The 18,659-nt window shown below is 41.6% G+C and overlaps 1 protein-coding gene across 8 annotated transcripts in view; it reads right to left on the reverse strand.

The window, feature by feature from the left end:
* Positions 1 to 3,039: 3,039 nt before the first annotated feature.
* Positions 3,040 to 18,659, reverse strand: part of LOC119496471 (CUGBP Elav-like family member 3) — a 28,771-nt gene continuing 13,151 nt past the window's right edge. Inside the window, exons 5-16 of one of the 8 annotated variants that reach the window (XR_005208724.1) lie at positions 12,020 to 12,068; positions 11,524 to 11,661; positions 11,347 to 11,426; positions 10,221 to 10,376; positions 9,640 to 9,784; positions 9,112 to 9,261; positions 8,016 to 8,084; positions 7,267 to 7,371; positions 6,992 to 7,135; positions 6,455 to 6,618; positions 6,019 to 6,117; positions 3,040 to 4,121 (exon numbers count right to left, since the gene is read on the reverse strand). Coding sequence is in view for 7 of the 8 variants with exons in the window: in XM_037783778.1 (XP_037639706.1) it covers positions 6,491 to 6,618; positions 6,992 to 7,135; positions 7,267 to 7,371; positions 8,016 to 8,084; positions 9,112 to 9,261; positions 9,640 to 9,784; positions 10,221 to 10,376; positions 11,347 to 11,426; positions 11,524 to 11,661; positions 12,020 to 12,068 (1,164 nt within the window). In the remaining variant the exon portion in view is untranslated. Of the gene's footprint in view, positions 4,122 to 6,018; positions 6,118 to 6,454; positions 6,619 to 6,991; positions 7,136 to 7,266; positions 7,372 to 8,015; positions 8,085 to 9,111; positions 9,262 to 9,639; positions 9,785 to 10,220; positions 10,377 to 11,346; positions 11,427 to 11,523; positions 11,662 to 12,019; positions 12,069 to 14,321; positions 14,398 to 14,507; positions 14,527 to 18,659 lie in introns of those variants that run through there. The other 7 variants (XM_037783785.1, XM_037783784.1, XM_037783783.1 and 4 more) reach the window with 7 other exon arrangements.

Below are 18,659 nucleotides of genomic sequence, written 5' to 3' on the forward strand. Positions count from 1 at the left end.
ACAGTGACACACACGCACACACACACACACACACACACACAGTTACACACACACACACACACACACACACACACACACACACACACACACACAGTTACACACACACACACACACACACACACACACACACACACACACACACACAGTGACACACACACATCCGCTTTTTGTTTCCGCTCGGGGCAAAGTTTTACCCCCCTGTTTTGTATAAATGAGTTAATGGGTAGCAAACCCCCCGAGCCCTGTTATTCTGTATTTTCATGGATGATAAAACTACTTATTTTTCTAGAGTCACAGGTCAGCTCCATTAAAGCTGGGGCAAAACCCCAGCTTTAATGGAGCTGACCTTTGACCTCCTTGTTATTTGCAAACGTAGCATAATCTTGCTCAAAGTCTTTTTTATTGGTATTCTGTACAAAATCCAATAAATCACAGAAATAATTGTATAAACAAATTATACCCCCCCCCCCCCTTCCCTATAGCAATATTACTGCACCATTAAATAAGCAGAGTTAAGGGACTGTTTGTAAGAATCAGAAATGCTTGTTAACAGCGACACCTGTGGCCGTTAAGTCAACAAAAGTCAGCATCGGGCTCGCGTTTGTGCTCGCTCTACATAGACATGAACGAGCATCGCTCAAAACAGTGAGGTGACACACGTCAGCTAAAACCACAATATCACTCTATATTTCATCTGCTTGGCAGTAATGTTAGCTGACCAGACGAAGGTCTCTCCATGAATCAATGCTGATCCTAGTGTTGGCTTTTCCTGCTTCAGCCTCCCGACCGCGGCCGGGGAGGGAACAGGGGAGACACCGGCACCCGGTCGGAGACGATAACGTTTCTTGCTGCGGATCTCCGTCACTTCACAAGACACGGAAAACCTCTGTTGGTCTGGAGGAGCTGCAGCAGTTATTTCTGCACAAACGTCCACTGTACATTCACTAGATATTCTCAGAGCTACTAACTCTCCTGCAGTGTGTAGTGTACGCACATGCATGTGAGGTGGAGCGAGCTGAGTGAAGGCAGGTAGGCAGGCAGAGGAGCAGAGTACAGCATAGACTCCGGCCCTGGAGACCAAAGCTATGGTCTCCCCCGCGTTCTCTGACCGCGGCCAACACTGTTTTGCAAGACAGGCTTCACTAGATATAACTTTGCGGTTTTGGTGCTTCCGTGTAGTTTGTGTTGGAGTCTTGTCTGAACAGCGTACCCACACGCCAGCACGCATATGCGAGCGCGCATGGGAAACCGACCCGGGTGATTTATACGTGTAAGAAGTTACAAACATTCCCTTTAATGGAGCTGACCTTTGACCTCCTTGTTATTTGCAAACGTAGCATAATCTTGCTCAAAGTCTTTTTTATTGGTATTCTGTACAAAATCCAATAAATCACAGAAATAATTGTATAAACAAATTATATCCCCCCCCGTCCCTAATGCACCATTAAATAAGCAGAGTTAATTTCATAAACAATTACATTTATACATATAAATGAATTCAATCCGATAGAAACATAAATGAAACATATACCAAAAAAAAGAGAAGAAAAAGGAAAGGACCAAAAACAGAAAGATAAGTAAATTAAAAATGATAATAATAAAAATAAATAAATAAAAAAAACCTAGCATGATCTACTGTCGCACCCATTTTCTTCAGCTGAATGTAAAATACATTTTATTGAACGGTGAGGAGCTGCAGAAGTCTAGTTTTCTCTCAGAACATTTGAATTACAATATGCTGAAAGGTTATTATGGAATTTTTGCCCAATGATGCCAAAACTATTCTGCTCACAGCGGGTTTAAGCTGCCTTCAGAGCCACCGGCCAACACCTACATTTGTGATGAAACACTGATGTTACCTCAAATCATCTCCTGTCTGGAAAACAGTGTTTGGTGAGTGAATGAACAGGTTATCATCCAGTGGCATCTGCAAATATACTTATCTAAAAACAAGTGATGTTTGACCAATTTAAAGAAAGAAATAAAAGCAATTCCAAATGTTTGCCTTAGCAGGGCAGTTAAGTTTTTCTGTACTGTTTGCATTGCAGTTGGCCGTCTTTGAGCCACAGCAGTTTTTCAAAGGGGATAACAGGAAGACTATCGTGCTATCCTTGTAACCCACAGTGAACTATAAAAACAGCATGTGAGGGGTTATAGGCAGGCATGCAGTACAGAATGGCTTGTAAGGTCTGACAAACCCAGAGCCTGTAAATGAGCTCAGCTCAGATAGTGACAGACTACACGTGTGTGACAGGTTCACATGGACGAGGTCAGTGAGGTTGCCACTGCTCCTTGTATGAAGGTGAGAGGCAAAGTCTGGGTTGCAACTCACCAGTGGGTCATGGGAGATTTTGAATGAGTCAGGAAGCCAAGGGGTTAAAAAAAATGTTGTCAATTATGAACAGTTTGTCATTAAAGTAGGTTCCTTGCAACTACCCCACAACTGCCTCATTAAACATCTTTATGAAGTTAAAGAAAAATGTCCTGGAACTAAACTTTAATATCCGCTTTACATTGATGGAGTCTAATCGCCAAAGCTTTTGTCTGTCACTAACCTCAGGGCTGGGCTGAAATACTTTATTATATGGTCATCAAGCTCAGTAATAATCATATCTCTACTCATAATTTGGCCTGAGCACTTGCACATGTTCTTTCTCTTTTGGTAAATTGAACTGAGATCAGCTCATCAAGCGAAAAAGAATAGTAAAAAAACTCATCCCAGAGGGAGGACAGTTCACTGGAAGCATGTTAACCAAGATAAAACAATTCCAGTTTTACTTAATTCTGCTGATAAATAAGTAGCCTACTCCCATAAACGAATAAAGGAGATAAGCTTGGCACTTCAGCTTATTGTGGGTGAAAACCTGCTCTCTCTCATGCTCTGCACTCACGCCCCCTTCTGGTCAGAAGATGGACGTGCTCTCTCATTTCTGTGGCATTTTTGTGTTGAATCCTTCAATTTTTCGTGTAAAATAGTGATTAAAACATTCTCTATCATTCTCTTCCACACATACACACTTAACAAATCACATTAGGACATTTAGTATGATACTTTTTATTTTAACTTAAAAAGAGAGTGGATCAAAAACAGGATTCAATAAATTAGAAATAAATAGAATTGCTGTAATAATTAATACATACATTATAATTACTCGATTGCAAGAGTCTGACAGAAACAGGCCCTCAAAAGGTTTTCTCTAGAAAATTCTAAAATCAAAATATTGCAACCCACTCAAACCCCTTCTCCCAATAAACAAAATAATTGATAAATTAGTAAATAAATAAAAAATAGCTCAAATATTAAAACCTCCCGAATAAAAGTGCAATCCCCCCCTCCCCCGAGTTTCACCTAAAATCTAAGTAGAAATTTAAAATAGGTTAGTGATTTCCCATTTTACAATTTGGAATGTAATATCCCTTTATGAGGATGATGATGTTACTAGTGGTAATAATAATAATCATAATAATAATAACAATAATAATAATGTCGCTGTGTCCTGTTCAGTGTTTATCTAAAGTAGTATTCTTTTTGCATTTTTTCTTGTTTTTTAAATGCTGCTCTTTGTAAACTAAATTATTTACAGGTCATTAGGATTTTCTCCAAAGTCTCTCTAACCTACTCATGTAGTCGTCTTTTTTGTATTTTCTTTCTTTTTTTATTATGAAACATCAGCCCCTCTATATTTGTCATGGAATAGACATGGTATAGACATGTTAAAGTCTACTGAAGTGATATATCATCATTTTTCATCAGTACCTTTCCATACATGCTCGGTCTGAGTTGTCTTAACTGTACTAAACACCCTGTTGGCAAACTCCACACAGACCGTGGTCAAACCCAACTCTTGGCTGTATGGGTAAGATTACTGACTCGTGTGAACCGTGTGTATTTCTGTGTTGGCGTGTATGTGTGTGTTTGTGTGTGTGTGTGTGTGTGTTTGTGCACTTTATGTACATTTGTATATCAGCCTTGTACCGTTCGAGGTTCAGTGTTGAGAGTGCATGTGTATTCGTGTGAGTGTGTGTGTGTGGCTGCACTCCCCGGACGCTCAAAGGTAGCAGACAGTCTGAAAGCACTATGAACCCTGGGACTCCACCTCGGCTGGACTCTGAAAGGTCACCTGTGAGTGGGGAGGGAGAGTCGGGGGGTGGAGGGAGTGATACATAAACAAGGAGGGAGGGACAGAGAAGGAGGGAGGATATGTTAGAGAGCAAAGTTATAAATATCCGTCTGATCTTTACATCTTGTCAGACATGCTCCTCCCGTCAAACAAAACTCTTGTAGGCATGACTTGAACTGCTTTTCATACGTCTGGCGGCAAACTGCACCTTAGGATGCTCCTAGCTCGTCTTTGTTTCAGTTTCATCTCGGGTGAGTTAAATCAAGAAGGCATCATTCACAGTTGTAAAGCTCTCGTCTTTCAACAGCAATAAATCATGGTGCTTTAACACATACACACACAGTGTCTGGATCATGCAACTCAATACAGTGAAAAACCGTTATTCGTGTCCTTGTGTGATTTGGAAGTGTGTGTCTGGAGGTATGCGTGTGTTTGTAGAGCTCCATATGTGTGGGTGATCTTATGAGTATGTGCTGCACTCGTGTGCCTTGGATCATGGCAAGCAAACACTACTACCGACATGCATCACTCTCTGGCATTTGCAGTATAGAAATTCTGGGTGATAATTTTATTCTGACTGATGTAGGGGGCGCACACTGATTTGTTATGTAAAACTTTGTCTAGAAATAGAAACAGAATCATTTATTTATAATGTGTGCTGCCGTGTGACGGTGCATCCACACACGGCAGCTACACATTTCTCCTCTATGGTAAAGGTTGGGGTTTGTGTTGGTTTGAATTTACCTCAAACTAAAGATATCCTCTATTCTCTCTTTGTTATATTTCTCCCAGAATTCCTATAGTTGAAGGCTGTTCTCCAATAAGCAAGAGGCACTTGTTTTTCCACCATAACAACCACATACCCTTTACCTCAAAACACGAGCTAGAGGGATAGAAAGAGGAGGAGCGAAGGAAGAATTTGACAGAGAAAAGGGGGAACAAGTAGGAGGAGAAAAGGGGACCGGAGGAGGAGGAGGTGGGGAGGAGTGAAGGGGGAGAGGGAGGAAATACCACAAAAGCAGTGATAGAAGATGTAAAAGAGACCAAGAAAGAGAAACAAAGGAGCAAAAAAACTGAAGTGCCACATCAAACAGTGTAACAAATCAGAATCCAGGAATATAAAACTCAGCCTATCAGAGTACAGCTCAACAAAATGCATGCTCGCCCAAAAATAGTGTGCTTTTGTCATAAAACTTTTTTTCTGTCCTAACCTGTTTGTAGCCTTATCTAAACGTCTATGTACTGTGCTGCATAATCATTTCATGGCCTCTTGTCCAACATGGCCTGCCATTGTTGTATGTTGCATAAAAATCATACTAGCATGTTACTTTTTTTCCCATCAAAATAATGTCATATTTTGCAGTAAACTGTTCTACATTTCTCCACCGGAAACATCTGGAAACCTCTCTTTACAGACACCAGTACAACGAGGATTATGCACTCACTGCATTACACACTAACAGTGTAACACAGACACATATGTACACATAGATGCCCACGCTCACTACTTTAACCCAAACAATTTGTTCAAATAATAATGACACCAGACAGAACACTACAGAAACTGATCAAAAACAAAGCTGCAAAATAATAACGAGCGTTGCTGCAGAATTTATCAAATGACTATACAATGATTAAGTGTATCAAATATCCAATTTAATCAATTGATTCTGAGTACAGTCCTGGCTATTGACAGTTATTGATCAGTATGTGCACAGGTCAATACAAAATAAAGTCACAATGCACCAAACACAGTCTGTGGTCACTACAGCAACAGGACATGCAGGTCAACGCATGGCTGGTTGCTCGAGGTGACAGAACAAAAATTGCCAAGGGCAACCAACACAGGCAATCAATCGCCACAGCAACCCAAACACAGGCCAACCAATCAACTTACAACAATGCGAGAGGAAGGGGGGGTCGGGGCTTTATCGGTCACTAGGCAACCATTGCCATAGCGATGGGGTCCTCGTGAATTATGATTGGACGGAAGGATCTTGGGTGAGGTAAGTTGCCGTTTCAGGAAAAGATCAAAACAGCAGGAAAGAAAAGTAAATAAGATTGTGAAAGAAAATAAAAAGGAAAACAATATTTTAGTATTTTCACTTTTCCTGAGTTGTTGTAATATGAATAACCCAACGTATATTCACTGATATGTCATGTTAAGCCTTTTTTCTTTAACTTTGTAGTACCATCAATTAGCATTGCAGTGTCAAAGCTAATGCTACCTTATCCACGTTTTTAACCTAATTTCATCCTCCTGCTCCCCTAACATACAACACCTCACTTCTCTTCATGTCGTGTCACTCATCACCTCCTCACCACCACCTCACCTCTCTTTGTTTCTTCTTCCTCCTCTTGGTTGTCACTCAGTATGGGCGGTTGGCATCTTTGGGCCTTTTGAGCTGCACTTTCAGTCTTTTCATGCCGATCTGGAAGCCGTTCATGGCCTGGATGGCAGCCTGAGCACTGGCTGGGTTGTCAAAACTCACAAATCCTGGAAGAGGGAGGAAAAGAAGAGTTGTTATTTTAATCCAACCTCTCTCCATCACCATGCCGACCAGGTGCATAATAGTATTTTGGGCTAAAGCAGAGCGTTTCAGGCAGTTCAGGAGCAATGTTTCTGTGGGGGAGAGTAACTCCCTTTGACGTGGACTTTGGGCTTTGTATCTTTGCAGACCTTTTACATGCACAAAAAAAACGATATAACACACTAAAGGAAAGACAAAAAGCACAAAAGCTTAATAGGTACCCTTTAAACAGACACAATATCTTATGCTCCACAAAGTCACCCTGTCTTTTTCACTCGTCCTTTCCTTTCTCTGCTCTCCCCTTTCCCTCCCTCTTTCTCCCCCGCCTGCGCGTCTCACCGAAACATTTGCTCTGGTTGGTGGCTCGGTCAACAAACACCTTAGCTGAGATGACATTGCCAAAGGGCAGGAACATCTGCAGCATCTCGGAGTCACTGAACTCCTGAGGCAGGTGGTAGATGAAGATGTTACAGCCCTCTGGACCTGAAACACACACACATTAGGCAGAGCGTGATAAATCCTCTCAGGCCGTGAAAACCTTGTGATAAATAACTTTGAATAAGATCATTGGAGAAAGGGGTGTGGCCCCCCAGACAGACAGGAAGTCACATCACCTTCTCTCTGCTGCTGTTGCTGGGGCTGCTGGTGTTGCTGGGCAACCAGTGTTTGCTGCTGGGGGAACGGCTGCCCGACCAATCCGTAGGCAGCAGGATAGGCCGCTATTGGGAGAGACAGTAACAAAATTGTGATTGGGTGAAAACAACAGGTGGCAACATAGCAGCGTCCAATAGAATCATTTCGTTAGAACTGAAACGTCTCCTGCTGAAGGTGAAAACTATTAAATGTAACACTCGAATGGAGCAAGACACAACAATGACATTGTTGAGTCTGGTACTAGTACATTACATTCCCCATTTACTCCATAAGTATGCATCATGTATTCGGGTGATGTAAAGGTATCATTAGTTGGATTACATTATTACCATTGACATTAATGTGTCTCTTGTCGTGTGACACTGAAATCAGATAAATCACGACAAAATTAATTCAACCAATTGCCCTTGAAACACTTCCATCCTTGAGATGATGGCGGTCAAACTGAAAGCAGACACCTGGCCTTCCTTGTTCCCTACTTACATGTATCCTGATTTAACCTACTGCATGAGCTGCCTGCTGAGCCTCACATGAAGATTTATTTCTGATTGCACAATTTAATGTGGATTAGATTTTACATTGACACTTGTAATTAACATGGCCAAATGTGTCTCATTACTGAATGAACTGCATTTATCCCAACCCACAGTGAGAAGGCGTCAAACCCAACGAACTTCATCTGATCATTTTTGTCACCGGTCTTACTTACACCAACCTGTGTAGTGTTGCATGCCTGCATACGCTTGCTGTAGGGGGTCCAGGGCCGCTGGACTCTGAGCTGGAGATCCAGAAAATAGAAAAACAGTGAGAATGAAAAAAATACGAGCAATGTGATAATAAATCTCGGATTCCCCTATCTTAATGTCTCAGTTGCAATAGTCTATACGTCTGTATGCTTCTTAGATTTGATCAAAATACTTTAATATTTGACCCCAACCCTGTAACTGTCTTCTGATGGTTGCTGGAGGGTGACCTTGCAGATGTTTTTTGTGCTGTTTTAAATTTGTTTTTGTGTATTGTGTTGATTGTTTGGAGTATGTGATGCAAGACAAAATTTCATGTGAATGGACAATAAAGTTTAATCTAATCTTATTACATTTTCATGAAAAAAAGTGCAACTCCCACTTTGTGTAATAACCACTGCGATATGTAATAATTTATTACAAAATGCGGGGACATTTATTACACATTGCGTTCAGACTGTTAAATACAAAATGCAGCAGATTGTTACAAAATGCTGGTGTTATTACATTATGAAGTGAAAACGTATTACATTTTGCGCAGTTATTACATAATGCGGTGTTGCAAGCCTTGTTCGGTCTGCCCCCAACTCCGAATATATACTCTCACCACGACACAGCATGTCATCGTGTTTACTTCTCTGTTGGCCATTTTTCTTAAAAGGAAACATGCCTCCCCTCCGACACACGACAGATGGATACAGGAAATCTTGGAATGCATAAAGCTAGAAAAAATAGGACCTGGAATCCCCTTTTGGACTTTATTAATAGCCTCACTATGTTGCCTGAGTAAAACCTGTTGGAGAGAATGAGAGTAATCCAATTCTCCATCTTTCCATCTTCCTTTCTTTCTTTATTCGTTCATTTATTTTTGTAGTTTTATTTATTTATTTATATGTCTTATATACTTTTTTTCCATTAGTGACCTTGACCAACTGATGGGGGGGGGCTGGATGGGGGGAACTGGGATGTTATACTACAGACATCTTATGTATATTTATACATGTTGAATTGCACTGTACTGTCTGCTGGAAACCCAGTAAAAAGACTTATAAAAAAACAAACCTTGATATGCGTGAACGCCATTGGTGTATAGTGCTTCTGTTGCTTGCTGTCCATTGGTTTGGGCCTGCAGACTGCTGTAACCGTTCACTCCTAGCGGCGGAGGGAGAGCTGGCACAGGTGTCGCTGCGATGGTTGGTGGAGTGTTAGTACCTACAGACGCAGATCACAGTCCAGATAATAAGTCTGTCATTGCAGCTCTTTCACTATACTTCCTATATGACTACACCTGTTTATACACCTTCAAAATCCTTTTTTTATACTTTGCAGTCCCTATACAAAATACTGTAAATCACATTAATGACTAAGTGCTTTAAACTTCTATTTTTATTGTGATGAAGCAAAGCATCTGAGGGGAAAGACTGCTGACCATAATGAAAATACTTTCACGTTTTGTGCTATAATATACAGCTGATAACTACATCTACAGTCCGCTATATTCTACAGCTCCTGTGAATGTGTCTGACCACATACAAGTGTTTTTGAGTATGCATGGCATGTGAGTGTGCGTGTGTGTGTGTGTGAGCCTACCCGAGGACGGCGTGATGGGCGTAATGGGTGTGGCAATGATTCCGTTGGCATTGAGCGCCGCCATCTGCTGCATCTGTAAGGAGGCAACTGTTGCCACAGGAGACAAGTACGCTGACTGGGCAACCAGGGCCTGCTGTTGGACAAGCTGTAGACAGGAAAGGAAACAGAGAGAGAGGAAGGGGATGGAGAAAAAGAGGGGGAGGGAAGGAGAAAGAGGGAAAAAAGTGAGGGAGAGACAGAGAAGACAGTTAAATGGATATGGGAAAAAGAGAGAGAGAGAGAGACAAAGAGAGGGAAAAGAGAGAGGAAGGGGCAGGGAGAGGGAGTGATGGAGGAACAGATGAATAGAGATCTAATTACAAGGCCATTATGTCCTGAGTCAGTGGGTTAATGGTTGTGTGTTGCGGGAAAGCTAATGCCAGATGACGTATGTTCTGTTGTCTGGGTAATAACATTAGCCCCAATTAGACCACTGATAGCCTCTTCAAACTTATTACATCCTTTCATAAGCACAGCACTCCCCTTACAAACTTAGTGTGTATACGTGCGTGCGGTGCAGTGAGTGTTTGTGCATTGCTTGCCTGTGCGTTGACCGCCTGCGTGTAGGCGTTGTAGGCGGGGAAGTTGAGGGTCATGGGGCTGAAGATGCCGAGCTGGGAGGCCACCTGCTGCATCCTCCTCAGCCCCCGCTCCTTCTCTGTGTCGGCAAACTTCACCACCAGACTGGACGACGCTCCCTGTGCAGCGAAAGATGGAGACAGAGTGCGTTTCAACTGCAAGTAATGTTACATGTTATCTTCTTGATGTGTTAATGGGACCGAGCTCCATGTTTATTAATTCATTCATTTTCTCTATCCACTTAATCCTTTTACGATTCACATGGGGCTCAGGCCTATATCCCAGCATGTTGATGAGGCCCAGGGCAGCACCAAAGAAGACAGATGATTACATTACTTACATTATTACCTACAGAAAATTTAAACTGTCCCACGTGACTCATGCACATGTCTTCTGAAGACCGTGTGTGTGCTTCCCTTACCAAATAGAAGTTTATTCAAGCGTGCTATTAGTATATTTATTTTAAACTTAAAATAAGAGAGTATACTTTCAGTTTACTTTTTATGTAATTATCAGAGATATACTTAAGTATATTTAGCTTATAATAACATTTATACAGAAAAGTCTAAGTATACTTGGCTTATACTTTGATCGAGATATACTTAAGAAAAGTATGATTAAGTATTCTTGCCTTATAGGCCTGCAGAAAGGTATACTTGGCTTGTAGAGTTTGTAAATGAATGTTTTGATACAAATTTACTTACCTATTCACTTATAGTATAGTTCATAGTATAGTTGCAGTACAAAATACAACTTAGATGTAAACTAGTTGTGTAATCAAAGTTTACTATTCTTACCCTTAAAGTACACTTAAAAGTATACTTTTATAATTTAAAAGTGGGCCAATTTAGTCCCAAGAAGTACTGAAGAAGTACACTTGTAATTATACTACTAGTACATTGATATTAGTATTCTTACTACATAAAGTATACTTGGGGGAAATATACTTGAACTTTAGTATACATATAGTATATATAGTATTTATTATTTTATGAAATATACTTCATAAGATAAACTTAAAGAATACTACTTTTTTGTAAGGGTTGCCTTGTGTGTGTGTGTATTTGTAATGTCGTGCATTCAACTTACAGGCATTGTGCGGCTTCCATGCAAGCTGTTGATGGCAGCCTGGGCTTCAGCGTGTCCTTGGAATTTTACAAAAGCGCACCCTGCAACAAAACAGAGTCAGTCACAGCGACACAGACTGCATTCAATCACTACTAAATTAAATAAAGTAGTTAAGCAAATGCACTGTGTGTGTTTTACCTTTGCTGGTGCCGTCGGGTCCTCTCAACACAGTGCACTCGTCTATGCTGCCAAAGGGCTCAAACAGTCTTTTGACGTCCTCGTCGCTCTGTTGCTTTCCCAGCATGCCCACAAACAACTTCCTGTCCTCTGAGAGGCCAATAATGTGGAAGAAATGAAAGGAAATGATAAGATACCAACAATATATTCCACTAAACTGGTCACACCTATGTTGATCAGACGATAGCAGTTAATAGAGAGTTAATAGAAGTGGAAGCTGCTATTTGTGTCCACCAGGGAGCAGTATTGACTAGATTGGTAATGAGAGAGAGGGGAGTGGAAATAATGTGATTTGAATGTGTGTCTGTGTGTAACTGTGTGTATTTAGCACCCAGTTGACTGTTTTCCATGTATATCTGATCCAACTTGACATCTACCCTTCTCTCTCTCTGCCACACTGAAACGCGCGCGCGTGTGTGTGTGTGTGTGTGTAACTATGTTAAGGTGCTTGTCTCACCTCCTCTGCCCTCGCTGTCAGCTGGTTTCACCTGGATTGGCCGGTTCATCTGCAGAACAAACAACATCAACACAGATGGTCAACATAAACAAGTCTCTCTCCATTTGTCTTATCACAGGGACACGTCTTTAGGATTGACTCCATTTACAGTAAACAGTCTAGTGACATTTGCTTCACGGTTATTTCATTATATATTTCATGGACGTATTTTTAAGCACATTAATCAACGTTTCTGTAAATGTGCCAGAGGTCAGAGGACTATTTTGAAACCCAAAAAAAGTGGCAAGTGAAATGGAAAACTAGTGGAAGATAGTAATACAACTGCAAGAGTAAATGAAAATATATCAAATTTCAGCTACTGACCTGCATTAAATAGCTTTTAAAAACAATGAAATGTTATATTTAGCATAGGAAGTCGGGATCTATGTTGACAAATTATTTTCTTACGAAGACTTTTGAACAAAATGTTAAAACCTTAATTACGGCACTGATGGTGTGTGTGTGTGTGTTTGTGTGTGTGCGTGTTTTAGTTACTGATAAATCAAGGTCAGCAGGTGACAGGTGTGTCTGCTCTCTTTCTCTGTCAAAACACACATAACCTTACTACCTCTGATTCCTCTCTCACACACACACACACAGGGTGGAGGGGGGATTGAGAAGTGACGAGATTAAGGATGCAGGCCAGCTGATCTGGATTACAGAAGAACTACGGATTAGATGAGGGACAAGAGTAGATTGAGATAGAGAAAAGAGAGAGGGGGCGGGGAGGAGGGGGGAAGATGAGATGACAAGTGTGTGAAGCGAACAGGCGCAGTCAGCTAAAAATAAAAGGATAGAGAACGAGAGTCAGGCCTGGGGGACCCCGACTGACTTCGACCGACTGACAGGGCAGGTGGAGGCCAAGAGGAACCCGGGGAGTGAATGGAAACACTGTAAAAAAAGAAGCATTACAGGAGGAGTGAGACGGAGAGACGGAGAGTGGGAGGATGAAAGCAAAGCTGCCCCTGAGAGGATGATTCAAAAAGAATAGAAAGAGAAAGAGGAGGAGGAGGGGGGAGCGGGGCGTGATTCAGTCGTGACTCGCTCAGTCTAAAAACTGTCACGACTACAGAGATCCATCGTCTTGAGTGCTAATGCATGCAAGCATACACAGGTTCTGAATGGCCCACCCATGCATATACTATGTACAGATGTACAGGTTTATCACACACACACAGAAATGCACACACAAACATGCTACACACACACAGTGCTTAGTCATAGCACTGAGGCAATGAGACAGAGTGTTAATGCCAGAGGGATGCAGTGGGGGAGGAGAAGGGCTGCAGAATGATGGCGATGAAAAGAGGAAAGAAGCACAAGGAAGGGAGAAAAATGGATGGATCCAGAGGAGGAGAGCAACATGGATACACAAAGCCAAAAAGAGAAGAACACAGCGTGCTTGTGGGGTAGACACTCATATTTTCCAATCCAAGCTTTGAAATGATGCAAAAAACAAATCAAAACAACCATTTTTGAATAAACATCCTTATCAGTCAGGCTCAGATTTTAAAGTTCCTCGCTCAGCTGCAACAACGTGTAAAATGTACTAATTAATGCCTTGTCTCGCTGCCAGTCAAAAAGTGATTTTAATGTTGAAATAGATGCATTTTGCATCTATGACAGGGAGGAGAAAAACTCAGAGGGAGGAACAGAGGATGAGAAAAGGGACGAAAAGGGACAGAGGAGGAGGAGGAGGGAGGGGAAAGGGAGGGGATGAGGAGGAGGAAGAATGGAGAGAGGTCCCAGTGGGGTGTTAAGGCAATGTAATGAAGCTGGTAATTGAGGAGAGGGCAGAGTAGAGAGAGACAGATCCATACATTTGATTAATCAGCTCTTAGCTGTCACCACAAAGCTATTGATCTAAGGCAAGGCCATCACACACAGTCAGAGGAACGAAACCCACGCAGATGCAAGAAACATCTGTACGCACGTTCATGTTCACACACACAAACACACACACAAGGTCTGCAGAGGAAGGAATGATGCACATTTTTAACCCGCACATTTATTGACTTGAATTGTTGTCATAAACAAAGTTACCGATACACCCGTCTTCACAGCTTCCAGTGACCTTGGATTCAAACTGTCCATTCATTCATCCATCCATTCATCCATCATATCCCAGTCCTGGTCCTATTGCTATCCATCCACGCTGCCATCCATCTTGCACTATCAACTCATCAATCAGTCGTGTCTTGTTCATTGATTCCAGCCTGTGTTGTAGAGCAGGCTGATTGTAGCTAGATTTGTGTCCACTAACCCTTTCTCCAGCCGTCTATCCATCCATCACCTCTTCCATTACTTCCTTCATTAGCCCTATCCAAGCTCATCCTTGTGACTGTAAAACAGACTGAACAGACAAACCTAATGATTCCCAACTACAGCTTATCAATCACGTCTTATCAATCTATTTCTGTGTGTATGTGTTTGCTTGAACTGCACTGACCTTTTGATGATTTAAAGTAATCAGATAATATAAAGCTCATGTGATGAGCGGGATAATCAGAGGAGATAAAAAAACCGAACACAAGACAGCAGGTGAGAGGTGCACACCGCTGCTACAAAGACAACACAATGGCATCGGAAAATTGGCATGGCAACCGGCTCGTTGTCATGGCAATGATATGACGGCACACTGGGTAGGTAAACAAGGATGCTGGTTGCCAAGGGCGACTGCTGTGCTCTTCGGGTAAACAAAGAGAGTGCTTTGCTGGCTTCATACTATCCTCCTCAACATCTCTCCCCGACCCATTTTATCTCTCGCTGAGTTCATGTTAGGAGGGAAGAGTGAGCGTTGAGTAAAAATGTATGAGAACAGGAGATTTATGAGAATGATGTAGAGATGTGGGCAGTACCCAGAGGGAAGAAGTAAGTGTGATTTGGCTCTGAGCAAGAGAAGGTGAGGGAACTGAATCTATATTGTAGTAGAGTAATTAAAATTCCCTTGAGCCTGGGAGAAAAATGCAAATAAAGTACAGTCCCTGCTAGTCAGTCACACTGTACTCCACTCTTTTCCCTTCCTCTACTCCAACACACATGAACGGCCACACGCTCCTTTCAAGTAAAATTATCCTCTAATTACTCACGTTCCAATTAAGACTTAATTAACAGTAGCCATCTGCAAGCGTGCGCACGTACAAGGAGCTGGCTTCGTACTGTAGCGAGGTTTGATCTGTCCTGCTGAATACTAAGAAGCCCCGTTCTGGATCTCTGAGGAGAGGGAATTCGTATGTGAGCAGCGGCGCGACGATGCACGAGGGCGAGATATGTGATATATGATCGTGTGTATGTGAGCTTGCATGACCGCTCAGTGGAGGCACGTCCACTGACACACGCATGACCAAACCCTGCAGCTCCATTTGCATGCTGTGTGGTGCCAAAACAAACACACAAACAGTACATGTCACTCACACACACACACACACACACACACACACACACACACACACACACACTGTATATACACTACACTTTTCTCCACACCACAGAGCGCCCGCCCTTTTGCGCACACAGAGACAAACATCCTACAAACATACAGTTAATCTTACTCCCTGCAGTAACGCAGAGAGGATTGTGCCAGGATTAGGGGATATTAAATCCTTGGATTATCCAATCAAATCGTATTCCACCCCCTCCCCCACCTACGCAAAATCAGTGGAACAAACCATCACGCCACATCATGAGGGTAGGGGGTAGTGTGCGTATCTATGTAAAATGTGTGTGTGTGTGTGTACATGCACTATTTGAAACATGGATTAAAGTAGTGTTAAATCAATGTTATCAGTTTGGCAATTCTCCACAAAGGTCCCCGCAAACAAAAATATAAAACTGATTACAGTGTACGGCATGACAACAGACAATGGTGTGTGTGTGTGTGTGTGTGTGTGTATGTGTGTGTGTGTGTGTGTGTGTGTGTGTGACACACAAACACTCTCTCTTCATATCTGTCTTCCTCACACACACAAACGCGCACACACCCTCCCCCCTTCAATTTCCCTCTGGAACACTCCATCCATACAATTTCAGATGTCCATTTTCCAGAGTGCACAAGAAAGGAAAACTATTTTTATCCCTTCTCCACGATCTAGCATTATTTCTCCCTCTTCCTCTTCCCCCCATCCTCGATTCCCCTCTTTCCACTCTCAACTCCATAATCCCTCCATACCCTGCCTGCCTGATGACATGGGCATCTCTGATTTTTTATCTTTTTCCCTCCATTCCCTCCTCTCTCTCTCTCTCTCTCTCTCTCTCTCTCTCTCTCGCCTACTCTATATCTCATTCACTTCCTCCTCTCGTGTCGCTCTCTCATTTTTTCTCAATCATTGATGTAACATGCCTCACAGGCCTACAAACTCATTATCATCAGTGTAGTGAACCCTTATGTTGATTTGGAAAAAACGAAATTGAGCTAAATAGAAGGGCTGCATATTTTTTCCCTCTTAAAAAAACATTGTTTTACATAAAACTAAATTCATTTTTAATATAATTCTTCCCTGATTTTAAACTTGAAATTTACTTTTCAAGCTGATCACTGCAAAATCAGATGCTGTATCGATTGTTTCTGCTCCAGTATAAGTGAAATAGCTTAGACTGTACACGTTTTTACGCTAGAACTCCGCAATACTTATAAAATAAATAAAATATCATAATATTTCTGATAGAGCTGTAATGGTTAATCGATAAGTTGTCAACTATTAAATTAATCTGCAACTATTTTTATCTATTAATCGGTTTGAGTGATTTTTTAAGAAAAAAAAGTCAAATTACGTAAATGTGAATATTTTCTGGTTTCTTTACTCCTCTATGACAGTAAACTAAATATCTTTGAGTTGTGGACAAAACAAGACGTTTGAGGACGTCATCTTGGGCTTTGAGAAACACTGATCGACATTTTTCACCATTTTCTGACATTTTATAGACCAAACAACTAATCAATTAATCGAAAAAATAATCAGCAGATTAATCAACAATGAAAATAATCGTTAGCTGCAGCCCTAATTTCTGATTTAATAACTTGATGATGATAACTGCTGGTGTTTTCACAAGATATTGACCCACACATTTGACAAGCAATAATCTGTAGTATACATATGATGACCATGACGGTAGGGGAATTCATTTTTTTATTTCACACAGGTAGAATGTTCTGATAAATTCAGGAATTAAAACACTGTCAGCGAATTAATATGCAACTATTTTAACAATAAATTCATAATTTAAGACGTGTTTTTTAAGCAAAAATACCACAAAAAAAAAAAAATTTTAGGAAAACTGGCATAGCATAAAGAAAACACCAGAAATACACCATTTTATAATTGACAAAAATATACTGCATGCAAAAAAGGGCATGGTTTTTGCCCAAAACTACATGTGATTACGTTAAAGTGGGCAGACTCGCGGGTACTCATAGAACCCATTTTTATTCACATATCTTGAGGTCAGAGGTCAAGGGACCCTTTTTGAAAATCCCAATGCCAGTTTTTCCTCGCCACAATGTAGCCTAACCTGGAGCGTTGTTTAGCCTCCTTCAAGACAAGCTAGTATGACATGATGCCAGTATCTTCACTCTAGCTCTAAAACTGAGCCCGCTACATCCTCCGAAAGATCGAATAGCGGCTGGGTCCACAAGCGGGCCATCAGATGTTTAAGCAGTCAATTAAAAATCGATACAGTGTTTTGGAGAATCAATACAATATCACAACACATAATATCGCGATACTCATGTGTATCGATATTTTCTTTCACCCCTACTTTATACTGTTATCCAGTAAAAGACAGAAAGATACTACATATCATGATAACTAATTACCAAAATAATAAGAATCCCAGTATCAGTGATTCATCCATATATCAGCTCTATTTCAGGTATCATCTGTGTGTTTCAGTGTGTTTATATTTCCGTGGATATTGTAGCATGCAACACCCTGACTCCCTGATGACACCGAGTTTACGGCTCTCATTCACAGCTGGATGGAAACACTGAGATGTGAGAAACAGAGCGAGCGAGCGGGAAGGTGGAGCAGCCCAGCAGCACAGCTCCACCCCACCTCTCTCTATCGCACCACGTTAGGCTTTGCATCCCCCAGGTTACCTAGCAACCTGGCATCTCGCTCAGCACCGTTGCCAGGCAACGGGGGCCTGCAACCATAATACAAGCTCTGGAGCAGCCCATCCCCCTGCTCTCATCCTTCCTTCCTCTGTCTCTCTCATTCCATTCTTCACACCTGAGAAGTCTGCCCTCCTTCTCCTCTACTCAATACTTTATCTGGCTGTTAACCCTTCATCAGCCTCTCTACTGGAGCGTGGATTACCAACATATTCTCCTCTCTCTCTTCCTCTCTTTTTGCCTTTATCATTCTCCATAGTAATGGTAGCAAACCATGCATATAGCAGAACTAACTACCCTGTTGATCCCTATAATATTATGCTGTTTTTGTCAAACCCCAATGAGGACGTTCTGCATGCAGCAGTGGAGCACTCACTGAAATTTGATCCTTTGGATTTAGCCCAACATAATCCAACAGCACTATAGCGGATAACTGTTAGACCTATGCACTTGGACCTTCTTTCTATTTTAGGGAGTGTAAGTCCTTTGGGA

This window comes from Sebastes umbrosus, chromosome 11 (genome assembly GCF_015220745.1).
Source record: "Sebastes umbrosus isolate fSebUmb1 chromosome 11, fSebUmb1.pri, whole genome shotgun sequence".
Classification (NCBI taxonomy): domain Eukaryota; kingdom Metazoa; phylum Chordata; class Actinopteri; order Perciformes; family Sebastidae; genus Sebastes; species Sebastes umbrosus.